The 16,217-nt window shown below is 55.1% G+C and overlaps 1 protein-coding gene across 5 annotated transcripts; it reads right to left on the bottom strand.

The window, feature by feature from the left end:
- Window positions 1-1,290: 1,290 nt before the first annotated feature.
- SRF (serum response factor) lies at window positions 1,291-16,211 on the bottom strand. 5 transcript variants are annotated; one of them, XM_042031867.1, is made up of 8 exons: window positions 16,076-16,211; window positions 14,483-14,749; window positions 9,515-9,773; window positions 8,999-9,178; window positions 7,258-7,377; window positions 6,352-6,543; window positions 5,747-5,823; window positions 1,291-1,684 (listed from the first exon to the last, which is right to left on the bottom strand). In XM_042031867.1, the coding sequence occupies exons 1-8, from the start codon at window positions 16,145-16,147 to the stop codon at window positions 1,559-1,561; spliced, it is 1,293 nt and encodes a 430-aa protein (XP_041887801.1). In that variant the 5' UTR covers window positions 16,148-16,211; the 3' UTR covers window positions 1,291-1,558. The 5 variants fall into 5 exon arrangements, with proteins under 5 accessions (XP_041887801.1, XP_041887805.1, XP_041887804.1 ...); XM_042031869.1 differs by lacking the exon at window positions 1,291-1,684 and adding an exon at window positions 2,652-5,495; XM_042031871.1 differs by lacking the exon at window positions 6,352-6,543.
- Window positions 16,212-16,217: the final 6 nt, after the last annotated feature.

The raw sequence follows: 16,217 nt of genomic DNA, 5'->3' as shown, positions 1-16,217 counted from the left end.
AGGAACCTCTTCCTCATGGTCAGGTGGAACTTCCCGTGCCTCAGTTCCTGCCCGCTGCCTCTTGTCCCATTGCCCGGCACCGCCGAGCAGAGCCTGGTCCATCCTCTGAGCCCTCCCTGCAGACACTGACACACACGGATGAGGTTCCCTCTCAGTGTCTCTTCTCCAGCCTGAACAGGCCCAGCTCCCTCAGCCTTTCCTCAGAAGGGAGGGGCTCCAGTCCCTTCATCGTTTGCCACCCTCTGCTGGACCCTCTCCAGGAGCTCCTTGTCTCTCTTGTCCTGAGGAGCCCAGAACTGGACACAGCACTCCAGATGTGCCTCACCAGGGCTGGGTAGAGGGGCAGGATCACCTCCTTCAACCGGCTGGCAATGCTCTTCCTAATGCAGCCCAGGATACCATTGGGAATGTGCCACAAGGACACTGCTGGCTGCCCCACACGGGTCCCTCAGGACATCTCACGGCTCCCAAAGAGGCTTCAGGCCTGAGCTGGCACCAGAGCGCAGGGGCCTGTCTGCGGCCATGGGTCACAAAGCTGCCGATCCCCCACAGCGGCTGCACACCAGGAACGGTGGTGAGCAGTGGAAAACCATGAAAGGTTGGAATATCTTCTGATTCCCCTGGCTAATATTAGAAACGAGAACAAATGGAGGCTGTGAGCTGAAGAGTGCATCTGCTAGAGCGAGCTGCTTTTTGGTAACGTGGTAATGTTGTGCTGTGTGTTGGTACCATTTCTCTGGTGATTAATTGTCTTCATCAAGGGCTGTAGCAGGATGGGTGGCAGGAAGGCTAAAAGCATGTCATGTCAGCGCTAATATTATTACTGCAAATGCACCATTAATCAAGAATTACAGTGCAGCAATGTCAGGCCCATGGCCCTGGGGTGGTTCCAGCCCTGCACCCACCCTCCATCCACCCAATTGGCTTCAGTGACAGCTGTGCTGGCTCCCAGCAGTTTTGGGGCTCTGAGACTGCCCTGTTCTCAGTGTTGCTGGAGAACCAGTTGAAGCCAGATGCACACAAGTTTGGCCTATTTCCAGTTCCTTTCCAGCTTTGGTGTCACACTGATCTGAAATGCCCGCACCATAAAATCTAAATTCTTATCCTTTGCCCATACTTCCTTTCCTTGAGGTGCAGGTTTCTATCAGTCTGATAACACTTACTTATTTTAAATTATAAACAAACATTAAAATCATCAGCTAACTGGATGAGACTTTGCTTTCTTATTTGATCCTGGAGCAACTTGTATGTGCCCAACCTAATTTCTACCCTCAGTACTAATACAACGGATTAGATAATTTCCATGTTTTACAATAGCAATCAGCAGTTAATCCAAACAACATAATTGCAATTAATTATAGGCTGGATGAAACAGTGCAGTGCTGCATCAGTTTGTGGAGACCATCCTCTAAACCTGTGGCACCAATGGTAGACTGTAAATGTTTATATTTCCGAGCTTGATTTCTCCATTAGTACATGTAAATTTCTGTTGATGCTATTGATGCTCTCTTTCCAGAATCCCATTGCTCTTGGAATCTCTGTGTTCTCAATTAATAGGTCATTTTCCTTCCCCATTCACTACCAAGACTTCTTTTTTGTGACGAGGTTTTCTGTGGTGTCCATGTGGCCTGCTTATGTCTTTGCTCTGATCGTCGCAACACTGTGCTTGGTAGGTCCATTTATCCTAAAAATAAAGATTGTATCTGTGGTATCTTGCTCCATGGTGACACAGAGCCCCCAGTGCTCAAGTGACATGGGATTGTTTGTGCTGGAAGGGGGTTTGTGGTGCTGAACCACAAGCTACACCTGTGTAGGCATGGGGCTGGTTGTGGTATAAAAGTGAAGCACCTCACTTCCTAATGAGGAGTCATTTCAGGTGTGTTTTGCTCCTAAGCACTTTCTGTACAATCTTTTCCCTTCCTGAGGTATTTTCTCCAAACTGCACACTTTTATCAGTGCTAAGCTTTCCTCACACTATACTGGCATCTGCTCCAGGACCTGATGCTATGGAGTGGCCAGCAGTTGCATTTTTTGCTAGCATACTCTGGCCCCAGCAGCCCTTTTGTGATTGTAATGAGCCCCTCTGCCTTCAGTTTTACTCACACCTTTAGACACTTTACTGAGCCTCCATGTGTCCTTGATCTGGCTTCTAGGCCTCTGCCTGACTTTAAGTAATGTCTCTCCAGATATTTTGAATATCACCGTATCTTCTCACAGCAATTTTCTGCACAGAATTTAACTGTCTCCCTATTGCTCCTCCCTACTGACACCCATGAATTAGAACAATTCTTTTTCAAAATTCCCCGTTCCTCCTCATTCCTGGTTTTCACTTCTCTTCTGACACCCTGCCCTGCTCTCACCAGGGACATCATTCCAGAGCTTTCAGGAAGCACAGCCCTCACAGCCCTGCTGTCAGGCACTGGCCCTCTCTGGCCCACACATTAGCTGGGACTCCAGAGGATAAGTCCAGGTGGTAAGGAATAACCTGTGCAGGAGGCTTTTGCAAAGAGCCCCTCTTTGCCATGTCATGCTCAGACAGCTCCCCATCCTCCTCAGTACACAAGCAGGTGCAGAAATCTGCCCCTGATCCCCATTTGTTGGCCCTAAGGTGTGCGTCATCGCCTCCCGCAAAGCATGGTCAAGATCCCAAATCTGTGCACAAAATGATAACATTTATTGAAAGAGTAAATTTTTTTTTAATACAAAAGAAAGCTCTGTACATAGTACTGTGATTACTTCCACATCCTTCCAGAAACACAACCCTGGAAACTGGAGGGAAAAAAAAAATAATCCCACACACACTTATGCGTACACACACACACACACACGCGCACACACACCCCTCAAACCAGTAAAATGAACTAAAAATGTCACCACACAATAAATGCCATTTCATCCCTGATACACAAGTGTTCTTACAAGTCTGCACTTAAATAAAATACACCATTAGCGTTTAACCAGCAGTTGCCTTTGGGGAGCCAGGGAGGGGACGCAGTCAGACACCCTGTAGCAGCAGGGGCTCTCCTGCCATTCTGGCCCAACAGCTCTGCTCCACAGTGCCAGCAGAAGCAAAGCAGAGCAAAGCCAGGCCACACTGATGTGCTGGGGCAAAGGACAACACAAACTCTGACCCCCATGCTTCTCCCTGGATGAACTCCTAAGTACCTACATTGTTTTGGAAGCATCACTGAGCAGTTTTCCTACACCAAGCCACGGGACACGGCTCAGCACTCCCACATGCTCTGAGCTGCAGGGTTTGCATCACTCTTAGAGCAAGAATTCTATGGGGGGGCAGCATGCAATGTCACCCTCACCAGATGGGCCACCACACTCCCCACAAGCCCTTCCCAGGCTGCTAACAGATCAAGGGCTGAAAGACCCTTCTGGGAATTCTTTGCGCTGGGAGCTTGGAGGGGACCTGTCCGCATCTGTGTGCTGCAGAACGGCTGTAGAAGGGGAACTGCAGCCCAGATCGTCAGCCAGGAGTTCAGGAGATGCTGCCTGCACAGCAAGCAGGGAGAACAGGGATTAGCCACTGCTGGGCACTCACCACAGGGAGGAGTGGGGATGCCCATATCCCTTAGGCAGTCACAGGCAGCACTGCTCTGCGCCAAGAGCAGTGACACAACAGCTGTAGGTCCCTGGACCAGAAGGGAACAGGGTGGTGGTAAGAAAACCCAGCCCACCTCTGGCTCCTGGGCACACTGCAAACTCCCTGCTTCTGAGAAATGGGTTTCCCACTTCCAGAGACGAGCCACTGCTTCACTTGCCTTCTGCCCATTAAGCCCAAAATCATGGGTATGAAGTCCTCATTACAGATAAGTCGGAAACAAGCATCCCACTCGGTTCAGCTTGATCCCTGGCACATGCTGGTGGATGGAGAGTGCAGCTTAAACGCTAATGCTGAGGGAACATGTCCAAGGTTACAATACAAACTCAAAAGCAAGGCCCCTTTCCTGCCTCCATGCCCGCCCACCCACCCCTCTCCCATCCCCCTGGTACAAACCCCATTAAAACTGTACAGGAGCCAAACTTTTATTCCTTAAAGAATTACATAAATACTGAGTTTAACACTTAGAAAAATAAAGTAATTTTCTTTTTTTTCTTTTTTTTTTTTTTTCTCCAAGGCTTCTTTTGTCTTTAACTTAAAAAAAAAAAAAAAAGTTACAGTAGCTGCTTCTTCCCCTAAGGATTCAGCAGCTTCTCTCACTTGCTCACTCTCCCTCCAGGGACAGGGCTAGGTAGCAGAGCCATTCACAGCAACTCCCATGCAGGACCAAGCATGCCCCAGCCCTTCTCCCCCAGCCTAGCTGAGCCTGTACAGGCATCACAGCTGCTCCCCCACAGCCCAGGATGGCCTGCAGGTCACCCTGGTGCTCAGAGGAAGAGCCTGCCACCTGCCCAGCAGCTCAGTGCCCCATGGGCTCTTCCCTTTGACATTTGAGTTGTTTCTCCACCTTGCATCAGACACAGAAATTTAGAAAGCGCTGGCTGGAGCTGCAGGGGGATGTAGGAAAGACCCAGCCACGTTCCCCTGGGTGTATGGAGTCCAGAAGCAGTGCGAGGGCTGAGAGTGTGGGGCTGAGCAGAGCACAGGGCCCCTGAGGAGCTCTCCAGGGCACCTTTGTGTTCCTGGGCATCTACCGACCACCTCATCCGTGCAAGGGCAGCCGCCGGGGCAGGGCCAGTCAGGCTGAAAATCTGCCAGGCAGCCCAGCGAGGAGGCACTGAGGGTGGAGGGCTCACTGTAGTGCATACGAGGAGGACAGGGCCACGTGCCACCGGCTGTGCCCAGCCCTCCGGGGAGAGGGCATGCAGGCCCAGAGATGCACATGCAAGCTGGCCCCTCTCTCCTGTCCGGAGCCCAGGGTGAGTTGCTGCGGCCAGGACCTGTCACCCCCACAAAGGCACATTGCTGAGGCCAGCAGCACAGCCACAACCCACTCTGCTCCAAGCTGCACCTGCACGATGGCTCCGGGTCTAAGCTGAGCCCCACGCAGAGTAAATACTCATGGGCAAGGTGACTCAGAGCACCCAGAAGGAGCCAGAGCCTCCAGCTGGGAATGGCCTGCAATATTTATTTACAGTGCAGAGCAATCCTCCCCTCAAGAGACAAGTTTCTTTGGCTGGCGTGAGACAAGCACAGCTATTGCAGCATCCAAATGCCCCAAGCCCTGCATGGCCCCAGCACGGCTCCACCCCGGGTGGGTCCTGCAGCCCCACGCGCATGCCTGTGTGTGTGGGGGTGGGTGAGTGCGTGTGTGTGTGTGCATGTGTGGATGAAGGAAACGTGAAAAGGCAACAATAAATAACTGGTGCAGTCTGTACGAGAAGGAGTTGCTGCCAGCCCCGACACTGGCACGACAAGCCAGAAACAGAAGGCCGGCAGCAGAGGCCTCTCAGTCACTCTTGGCGCTGTGTGAGGTGTCCAAGTTGACCACCTGCAGCTCCGTCAGGCTGCTGCCACTGCTGCTCTGCTGCCCGATGACAGCCATCTAGAGAGAGAAGGGAGGAGGAACCACTGGGGGACAGCACGCCCTGAGACCCTGTGTGCCAGCAGCCTGGGGGGCACTGTCCTTCCCGGGCACCTGTCCAAGGAGGACAAGACTCCCTCACCCAAGACCGCTTTCCCAGACCTGAGGATTGATCCTACCCAGACAGGTCTGCCCAGACACCCAAAGGATGTGCAGGCAGAAGAAGAGCAAGAACAACCCCTGAACACCTACAAGTACTACTCTGTGCCTACCTGGTGAAGCTGGACAGCTGAGACTGGGATCTGAACCGTGCCTGATGGGGCCGTCAGGAACACCTGAGGGACGCCACCTGCCACAGAGAGAAGCACAAATGACACTGTCCCTTAAGCAGTGCTCCCCCATGGATCCTTTCTCTGAGCTCCATGGAGCTACTTAAGGACAAGCTGCCTATTTGCACACATGGAGACATTCCAGAAGAAAGCCACATGCACTAGTTTTCCAAGTGCTGGGAGAAGCCAGCACAAGGCCTCAATCCAAGTCGTGTCCATGTGGCTTCATGCTACTTTGCCCCCTCATGCAAGCACATATCCTCTCCAGAGCCTCCTGGCTCCCTCTTGCTGCCTGCCCCACATGCCGCCCATCCCAGAAACCGTCAGCCATTTTACCCATCAACAGCTCATACAATCCTTTGCACGAGAGAATGGCAAGACCTAAAAACACACATTGAGCACCGCCCTTGCCAGGCCTTTGTGGAGCCACTAGGACTGCTGCGAAGAAAACCCTTTGCAATTAACATACAGCATAAATACACGTGGGATGAGAAAAACCTGGGTGTCAGTGCACTCTCAGGGAGCAGTGACCTGGACAGCTGCCTTACCCTGATCCTGGACCTGGCCGTGGGACACCTGCATCGCTGAGGGCGCCTGTGGGAAAGCGTTGAGCACCGCGAGCCCGCCGTCGGCGAGGCCGGAGGTGGGCGCGTACATCACCGCGTGCGGGCTGGGGTACATCATGTGGCCGCCCACGGTGGTTGGCACAGACGACGTCATGATGGTCGCTGGGAGGGTCACTGCCACCAGGACAGACAACACGTGAGCACACAAATGGAACCTGCCACGCTCACCTGCCTGCTCAGCACCTCTACCCCAGCCATGCTGTGCTGAAGCACGGTGCATGGAGATACTCATCTTTGTCTCCCAAGCTCTTGGGCAAAAGCCCCAGAGATCAAGCAGGAGAGCTCAAACCTCTCCTTTCATGAGTATGAAGGGACAGGGAAACACAGGAGCCAAACATCCCAGGACTAAATTCAACTTGTATCTTGCTTCCGTGAGGAGCCCTTAACACAGCTGTTGAACTAGATTCAGCCTGCATCCAGGTATCTGAACTCAGATTTTGCTGACAAAGAGATGTCTTCTGCATAGACAGTAAAAGTCTCAAGCAGATGTGAGCCAGTGCCTTGTGCTAGAGGCAATGTTGGCTCACTAAGAAACCCCCTGAGAACTGAGCAACCAGTTCCCAGCTCCATGCTGCAAGTGAGAGCAGATAGTGTATCTGGAGAGGCTCTGAAATCCCTCAGAAGGTGCCCTAGGCCCAGCAGCATCTACTGAGATACAGTGTAGCACAGGAGCTGGCAACAGGGATGAATACACCCGGGAAGCTGTCAGAAAGGCTTGGATAAGTCAGCCTGAAGAAGGAAGCTGGGCAGGGAGCAGGCATGAGGCCTCCTGGTGCGGGTGGTTTTCAGCAGTGGTTAGGAAGGCAGACAGAAGGTGGTTACCAATACCTGTTCCGCTGGAAGAGGTCTGGGTAAGGTCAGTGCTGCTGTCACTAGAGGGAGACGTTTGCTGCGGTGCCTGGTGCACCTGGATTGCCTGGACTGGAACCTGCTGAGCCATGGTACCACCTGGGGAGAGAGAGGAGCCCATGAGCCTGTGGCTCCACAGGGATACAGGAGCTCTGGGCCACTTGAAAGCCCCCCAGTTCTTCTCTGGCTGCACACGGCTCCACAGCACCACTCTGTGCTGCACTGGGGGAGGCTACCCAAAAGCAGTTCATGGCAGAAACCAGAGACCAAAACCTGCTCCTTCCTGGCACATGGGCCAAGAAGGGCTTAACTGGCCTACAAAGCTCCAAGAGTGAAGAGAAGGCCACAACAGCTTTTGCCCAACTCCCAGCCATGGTTCAGGAACATTCGGGACCTTCCTTGTCATTCCTGACTCCACCAAAACACAGAATAGATGTTGGGAGGAGAGGGCCCAGCCTTCTCTCCCCAGGGCTTAGCCAGCCCTGCAAGCATCACCTTACTGCATCGAGTGGAACCACAAGAGCCCAAATGCCCACACCAGCTGGGCTCTGCTGCATTCACACTCTGGAGCCCAGCTCCATCCTCCACAGGGCACTCAGGATGCAGCTCTCACCCCACCTGTGACCTTAAGGACAGTAAAGTGCCCTACACAGGGATTAGAGAGCACCTGGTCTCAAGGTGTGCATCCCAGAGCTGCAGGGGCCACACAGCCTCTGTCCCAGACCACTCCCTGCAAAGTACTTCAGATCCAGAAACAGAGCTTGGCACAGAAAGCTCTCCTAAGGCTGAAGTCCTGCCTCCAGAGGGAAGAGCCAGAGAGCTCTTCCAGAAGGGATGCCAGAGAGCAAGAATCACTGGTCACCTTGCTCAGACTGGGCATTTCCCCACACATCACACCCCAGAGACACACATCAGTTATTCTCCTAGCTCCGCCAGATCACAAGGGAAATCCAGTGCCCTTGAATGGAAGCCTGATGTCTTCCAGGGCCCCCAGGAGCCTTAAGCATTCCAAGAAAGCACAGAAGTTATCAGAGTAATGGACTTGGGCACAAACAGGCAGGACACAAGAAATACTGTGTCACTCAGATGATGGATGCAAAGGAGAGCCTAGCTCTACTCTGAAACTCCAGCCAGGAACATGTCCAGCCCCAGAACAAACACCTGGAGAGCCTTAACTCAGAACAAGAAGAAATTCCTACAAAGGACAATGCACACAAGGCAGCACAGCAGCACCACTCCTCTATTCTGGGTCTCCCCTAACCTATCCTCTGCACCGTAGTTCGGTGGCTGACTGCAGACACAAACACAGAAGCAAGGGCAGCTGCTCAGAGCCAAAAGCCAGCACTCAATAAACAACCACTGGGCACCTGAGCCCCTGTGCTATCCCTCCACCACTTCCAGCAGCACAGTTCAGCCTCAGCACAGCTGCACTAAGGACCTGTCTCCTCTCCATTTGTTAGCCACAGGCCAAGCCCTGGGGCATGAGACTGAAAATCCGCTGCTTCTCTTGGTCTGCATCCCCCAGGATGCTGCTCCTGCCTATGTCAAGCATCTTCTGCCCTGTCTTCCCATCTCTCCCCAGCAGCCACAGCCAGGGTTCCCTGTGCTCTGCCTCCTCTGTGCTCCCACCTCAGGGGTCAGCTCTGTGGCCAGGCCCAGGACCCCCACAGACACCTCCATCCCCCCATCTCTAGCAAGTGGAGGAGAAGCGAGTGCTGACCTGTCAGCGACACAATCTGCCCTCCAGCTCTGGCAGGGAAGTGGAAGACTGTCTGCTGTGCCTGCTGCAGCTGTCCAGCTGTACCCATGACCACCTGGCCCTGCTGGCTGGAAAGAGCCAGGGAGTGCGGCTGTAACTGAGTGAGAGGAATGGTAGGGGTCCCCGGAGAAAGGGAAGCACCTGCCGAGAGGAGGGAGAAAGAAAGGCTTTGTCACCACCAGCTCTTTTCACTCCCTCCAGGCTTCTTGGTGCTGCCCTGGGGTTCCAGCTCAGCTCCCTGCCACCTCCCAGCAGCAGGGCCAGCTGGTAGCACTCTAAAGAACCAGTCACTACATGACCCTTCTCCAGCCACTGGCCTGGCTGGGTTTGAGCACAGAATCACAGCCAGGCTCACCTTACAGCAGCAACCACTCTGCTTCCTTCTGCCACTAGGTCCCCTCTCCCCTGGAGAGAACAGCAACAGACTCCAGGTGCAAAGATGGACGGATGCAGTCCTCAGTCCCTAAAGGCACTGACCTGACATGAGGGTGAAGCCAGTGGGTATCGGCATGAGGCCCCCAGACGTCACTGCACTGGCTCCAGTAGTCTTCAGCACTGTCCCGTTGGCACTGGTGACGGCATTGGGGCTGATGCTGGCAGACACTGGCGCCAGGTAATTAGTGATGGGGAATGACGGGCCACTGCTGACCTGCATGGAGGTCGAGGTGGTCGGGGCTGTCTGGATGGACGTTGTTCCCGGCAGGTTGGTGACGGTGAACGCGGGTTTCAGGGCATCCTGCAAAAGGAAAGATTGTGACAGCTTGGACCAGCCCATGAGACATCTGCCCATGAGACCAAACCAGGCTCCGTAGGCTGCATCCCCTTGCCAAACCATACCCCCCACAGCCTGCTGCCAGCACATGGAGCAGAGCCAGGGGAGCAGAGAAGAGTTGCTTGTACAAACATGAGGAGAGCTGGAGAGAGCTCAGCATAAACTTTGGATGCAGGCCCAGGGCCACAGAGGTCCCCTGAGAGCCTTCCCCACAACACACCAGGGGACAAAGCAACCCTTCCCCTCCCCAGGAGTCCCCAAAATGTCTAAGAGGAGAATAGTCTCTTTTTGGCACACACTAGGCAAAAGCAGCCCTTGCAGGGACAAACATAAAGGCATGCAGTCTCCTGTCAGGAACACACACCACTTCCCTTAAGGCAGGAAACACACGACCAAGAACAAGCTGAGAGCTGGGTCTTAAAGGCAGCTGTACACTGGAAGTGACAGGGGAGAGGTGACTAAAGGCAAACCTGGACACCAGGGAGGCCCAAACCCAGCCCTGATGGCAGCTTTGGCAGGTCCTGGGGAACGCCTCCACACTTCTCCTGGAGCGGAGGCCAGGAGAACCTGACCGTAGGAAGCACCTATTTGCCAATCCACTGCCAGGAGATGGGCATGAGGCAAATGCTTCCAAAGGACCCCATGTGTTCACTACAGCCAGCACAGTCCTGCAAGGAGCGTCAGAGCTCCGTGCCTGTCCAAGGACAGCATTGCCAAGAGGAGCTGAGCACCAGGAAAAGGGCTCTGTGCTGGGTCAACACTAGCCTGAGAGACTGGCATCCCAGATCTGGGAACAAGGGAGGAATGTGTGTGCCAGGCTGCAGTAACATGCTAGTTTCCACAGCCACAAAGCATGTGGCTGGATGTGCCTTGGATCTGCAGGAACCAACCAAGCCCAGCATGATTCCTGCTGCCTCTGGCAGTCACACTTCACCTAATGTGCCTCCATCCCCAAAATCCCCTTTGGAATACCCAGGGTGCCCATGACTCCTCTCCTGCCCTGCTCATCTGGCCAAGAACGCACTGAGAATGCGCTGCTTCACAGGAGCCCATGTCACAGACCACAGGTGACCTGCTGTCCCCATGCCCTGACACAGCTGCCAGCATGCCTGGGAAGAGTTAAGGCTGCCACACTCCCACCCCTCCCACTGCAGCTGGTGGGCCCAGCTCTCCCACGTGCTAAGCCTTGTTCCCAGCTTGTCAAGCTGCCAGGAGCAAGGAATTCACAGCTCAACGAACAGCTAAAAAAGGGAAGGCAGCCCATTTTGGACAGGGGGATCCAATCCCAGGCACTCAGTCGTGCCCCAGGGCCCAGGGAGGGAGGAGAGCAACACCCCTCTGCCTTGGCACCGAAGTCCCTGAAGTCCAAATTAGAAGAGGCACGTGATAACAGAGCAAAGCCCAGCAGAGGCACTTTCCATTAGCTCAACCACAAACTCCTGCCATCCCACATGGGACATGGGAGGCTGTGGGTGCCCTCCCCACGTGGGTGACAGGGCAGAGCCCTCCCCAGCCCACTAGTGAGCCAGAGAAGAGTTGGGCAGGACAGGTGCTGTTCCCAGTTGGAAAAGCCAGGGTTCCTCGTCCCCAGCTACAGCCCTAAAGCAGCATACCCGTGAGATACAGCCCAAAGCAGCCAGGGCACTTAGCACCCAGTCATACTCCATACTCCCAGGCCTGGAGAAAGCATCCTAGAAAGTTCCTAGAAGCACAAGGACAAACCTCAGTATAAAGCAAAGGTGCTTGGGAAAGATGCTGTGACAACAAACTTGAATCATGCACATCCCATCTCTGCCCTCCCTATTCTGACACAGGCGAGACTCGGATTCCTCCCATCTTTATTGTGTTTCTCTTGGGCTGCAGCAACAGCTCCCAATACAGAAAGAGAGCTGGGAGAAACTTGAGATTGGACACCCATTGCCATCTCCTCATGACTGTCTGATATGCCTCAGCAATGCCCTGGGCACTCTGCAAAGCCCAGACTACATGCATAAGGCAAGTCATGGGTCACTTCAGCAGACATTACCTAAGGGGCCATGGACAAACCCTGAGGCAGACAGCAGCCCTGAAAGCCCTGTCTGTGGAAGGAGTGTGCAGCAGGTGTCTGCCCAGACCCAGACCACTGCTTTGCAGCATGAGCCACAGGGCACAGACCAGGCCAGCTGATGCCCATCCTGGACCACAGTAGGGTCTTGGGGACAGAAATGATCCCACTCCACAGCTTTTAGGGACTGCCTGACGTGATGCTGTTCAGCACGGTCCCCTAGACAGAATTAATTACGCAGGTGTAGCATGACAACAGGCCTTGGAGGTATATAGGAATCCCAATCTGGTCTCCAACACCTGGCCTGCATTCCAGATGTGGCAGAAAGTCCCACATTCTCCCACTCCAGAAAGATGACCAGATCAGGGCTACTCCCATGCTCTCACCCCAATCCAGAGCCCCTGAGCTCCCTCCAAAATATCCTTTCCCACACAAGCACATGCAGGTGACTGCACACAGGCAGTGTCATTTGGGGCCTGCAAAAGATGAGAGAGGTATCATCATGTCCCAATCCCAGCACCACGGCAGGGAGTTTGGGTCCAGCACAGCAGGAGGATTTCAGAGCTGCTGCTGGTGTAGCACGGAGGAATAACCAGCAGGGTGCTGACTGCAGGTGACAGCCTGGCCGCACTGTCTTCCCACTCCACTGCAGCACTGGACACAAGCAGGCTTTGTCCATACAGAGATCTGGGAAGCAGAGTTCACACAGGAAGGCCAGGGAGTCTTTTGGAGCATCCCATATGGCTGGACCTGATAGTCCAGGCACTGAATCTCCTGATAGTGAGGCACCTGAAACCCAGCCCTGTGCACCACCCACTCCTCAGAAGACTTCTTGGTCTATCTGAATTGAGCTGGTCTCTGCTCGAGCACCAACCAGGCTTCCAGGCCTGCAGAAGGCACAACAGGACAGCCCCTGTCCCCAGCCCCAGGGCTTGCCATGACAAGAACTCTCAGCTGGCCAGGGGTGGATTTAGTCAGAATGTCAAGAAGGAGACAGGGCCATAGGGCTCCTCCAGCCTCATGTCAAATGTTGGCTGTGGCCACAAGGCACCCCACACTAAGCACTAGCACTGGGATGGAGCTTTCAAGGTTGCATCAGATAGTGAGAAAAGAGAAGTTGTGTTAAGAAGGCCTCTGCAGATCAACTGCATCCCGAGGGCACAGTTCCCTTGGGGCCAACTAGCAGTACTTCCGGGAAGAGTACAAAGGGATATGATGTGGACAAGTCTCATACCAGGGACAGGTAATTTGTCTCATTACAAAATGCCCACAGGACTTGCCTTTTCATCCAGGAGAAGCCCAGGAGGCACAAGTCCTTACAAACACAGGCTGCACAAAGGAGAGACTGCTGCTGTTAGAAGGCTTCTTTGCCTACTGCATAGGGCTAGCACAGCTCACACTAGCAACCAGTGGCACCTAGGGAAGACATGCCAGACTGGGACAGCCAGGACTGGTGCTGGGGTCCCATCAGCAGGAACCATCCTGGGGACTCTCCTGGGCTCCAGCACAGGGACTCCAACCACACGTTGGCCCACCACAGCTCCTCTGCCTGCAGGGATCTCTGGGGCTGCTGATGTTTCTCAGGGCTCAGCAGCAATAAGCTTTTGCTCGGTGCAGCACTGCACAGATGTGGGGAAGTGGACATTGAAGAATAGAGTGTACCCAGCAGCACCGTGACCAGAGCTGTTGTACTATTACAGCACAAAAACAGGCAGCTGAATACCCCTGCAACTCCAGACATGCTGGACACATCTCAGGGCTGTACTCACTACCTTTGCAGTTACAGCACAGAGATCTCCAGGTTCTGTCTGCTTAATGTCTAGAGGCTCCTGCATGGCAAGGATGTTGTTGTGGCTTGAGCACAGACGGTTGGAGAGCTCCTATGACAAGGCCAGTGGAAGAACACTTTTGTAGCAAGCCCGGTACCCACAACACAAGCACAGGTAGCAGCAGGGATATGGGACACAGCTTTGAGGAACAGCGCCAGGGAGTGCAGGGACAAGACGGGGCCCTTCCAGCAGAAAAGCTGGCTCTGCCCAACTCTGCACCCACAGCCAGGCCACCCTGGGCAAAAGGCCACAAGCAACACGGGCAGGCAAGGGCCAGCGTCTGCAGGGACAACAGGCAGGGAGCAGAAGTGGTCTGTCCAGCCAAATGTTTCCATTCCCCATGTCCTCCCTGCCCCCTTCCAAAACAGCACCAAAGCAAGAGACAGCTGCAGCTTATAAGGAATGTGAGGGGCCCTGCCAGGGACTCTGGCGAGGGAAACCAGGCCTTATAAGGCCATGGAGGCAGAATCAAATTTTTATCAATGAGTGTGAGAGCATGGAGACGCCTAGGGAGAGATAACAGTGCTGAAAGCTGGCCAGGGGGGTGGGCTGGGCCAGTGGGAAGCCACGCTGCAAGGGCCAGGACCAGGATACCTGCCACCCGCTTCCCTCCCCCTTTCAATCACCGCTACCATCAGCCAAGGAGCCAGCCAGACCTGAGATGACATGACACAAGCTCACTGCAGTCGCAGCAAAAGGGGACTCATGCTCAAGCTCCCCACGCTGCTATTTAAAGAGGGCTGGGGATGATCAGGGCTCCCAGCACAGCCCACACCTCCCTGGGTGCCCAGGAACATTACCTTGGTCTCCCCGCTGCTGTCTGATTCAGACACCTGGTAGGTGAGGTCTGTCTCCTCAAAACCAGTGGCACTCATGCGCTGGTCAGTGGTGGGGTCCGAGCGTGGGGGCGAGTCTGGGGAATTGAGGCATGTTTGGATCAACGCCTTCCCCGTCTCACTGGTGATCATGGGCTGCAGCTTCCGTGTGGCGAACGTGTACACATGGCCTGTCTCACTGGCCACCAACAGCAGGACTTGAGTGCCAGTCAGCGTGGAGAGCTCATAGGCCTGCCAGCAGGACAAGGGAAGAACAGGGAGTCACAGGTGACAGGGACAACACACACTGCAGGACAAGCATCCCTGCATGTCCCCACGCTCCCAGAATGGCTTTCCTTCTTTTCACACCAGCTTCAGCTCCTAAAACCAACCCAAGACTAGCTCCCTCCCTACAGGTTGAACTGTCCCATGGTGTGCTCCCATCCCCTTTAGCACACCCTTAGGGGATGTGCCTGCCAAAAGGCCAGGGGTAGAGTGGTCCCCTCAGCACAGTAGTCTGAGAACATGGGAACACGGGATTATCTCCATTCTGGAAATCCCACTGGCTTCTCCAGACATGTCTGGATGCCTCCCTCACCTCACCTCTCAGTGATGTTACTTGGCACATGTCTCTCATTCCCCTCACCAACACCCCTTCCAGGCTCCGACCCAGATTTCCCTCTCAGGCTCCAGAGTTCTGAGCACAGCTGCACCCAAGCACCCCTGCAGCAAGGCCACCATGCCCCAGGTTAAGAATACCTGTGGACCAGGAAGTGACTCTTCATATGCCATCACTGCACACTCAGTAGTCTCACACAAACTCCTACAGACAGGATGGCCTCATTCTATGTCCCGTGGTCCCGTACATCCAGGATGTGCCCAGCAGCACCCCACACCCATTCCCACCTTCCTAGGGTTCACGATGCCGAGCTGAGCTGGGATGCAGCACTACCCAGTTGTTCAGAAGATGCTATGAGCAGCACCAGGGATGCAGATCAGCCAGCAGCATCCATAATCCCCCAAATTTCTAATCCGTCTTTGCACACCAGGAAACACGGATTGCACTCTGAACCGGCCGAGACGTGGCGTTGGTCGCTCCCGTGGCCGAAGCAGACAGTCCTACCAGGCCCTTGATAGGGCAGGGCAGTCCAGCTGTGCCACCCAACACTCGGTGTTTTTGTGGCGGCTCACAGCGAGGGGCCCGAGGGCGCCGGTCAGCTCCGGCCCGGGGCTGAACGCCGCACCGGGACGGGCCTCCCCGGGCACATCACACGCCTGGGGACCGCGAAGCACACCGACCTCCCCCGGCCCCGGGGGCTCCCGCTCCCGGCCGCCCAGCTCCCTGCCCGCAGCTCCGCCGGGGGCTCCCGCGCAGCCCCCCGGAAGGGGTTGGTGCCGGGGCCGCCCCCCCTGGTCCCGCCCGCGGGACGGGGAAGGCGCCGCCGTTTCCGGACACGGCCCGCCGGCCTGCTCCGCGCTCGGACCGGTCCTGGACTCCCACGGACAGGTGGGTACCGGCCGACATCCCCGCCCGGGCCGGGCCGCCCCCCCGCACCGGCCGGAGTCGCGGGGCCGCACCTTCTTCATGATGCCGGTCTTCCTCTTGCTAAAGGTGGTGTAGCGCCGCAGCTTGTTGTCGATGAACTCCATCTTGATCTTCACCCGGCCCCGCGTCTTCTTCCCGGGCTTGGCGCCGCTCACGGCCCCGCCGCCCCCGCCG

This window comes from Corvus kubaryi, unplaced genomic scaffold (assembly GCF_017639235.1).
Source record: "Corvus kubaryi isolate FWS band 111438036 unplaced genomic scaffold, C.kubaryi_AGA036_p1.0 37347, whole genome shotgun sequence".
NCBI lineage: Eukaryota > Metazoa > Chordata > Aves > Passeriformes > Corvidae > Corvus > Corvus kubaryi.
This window is presented reverse-complemented; position numbering and strand designations above follow the sequence as displayed.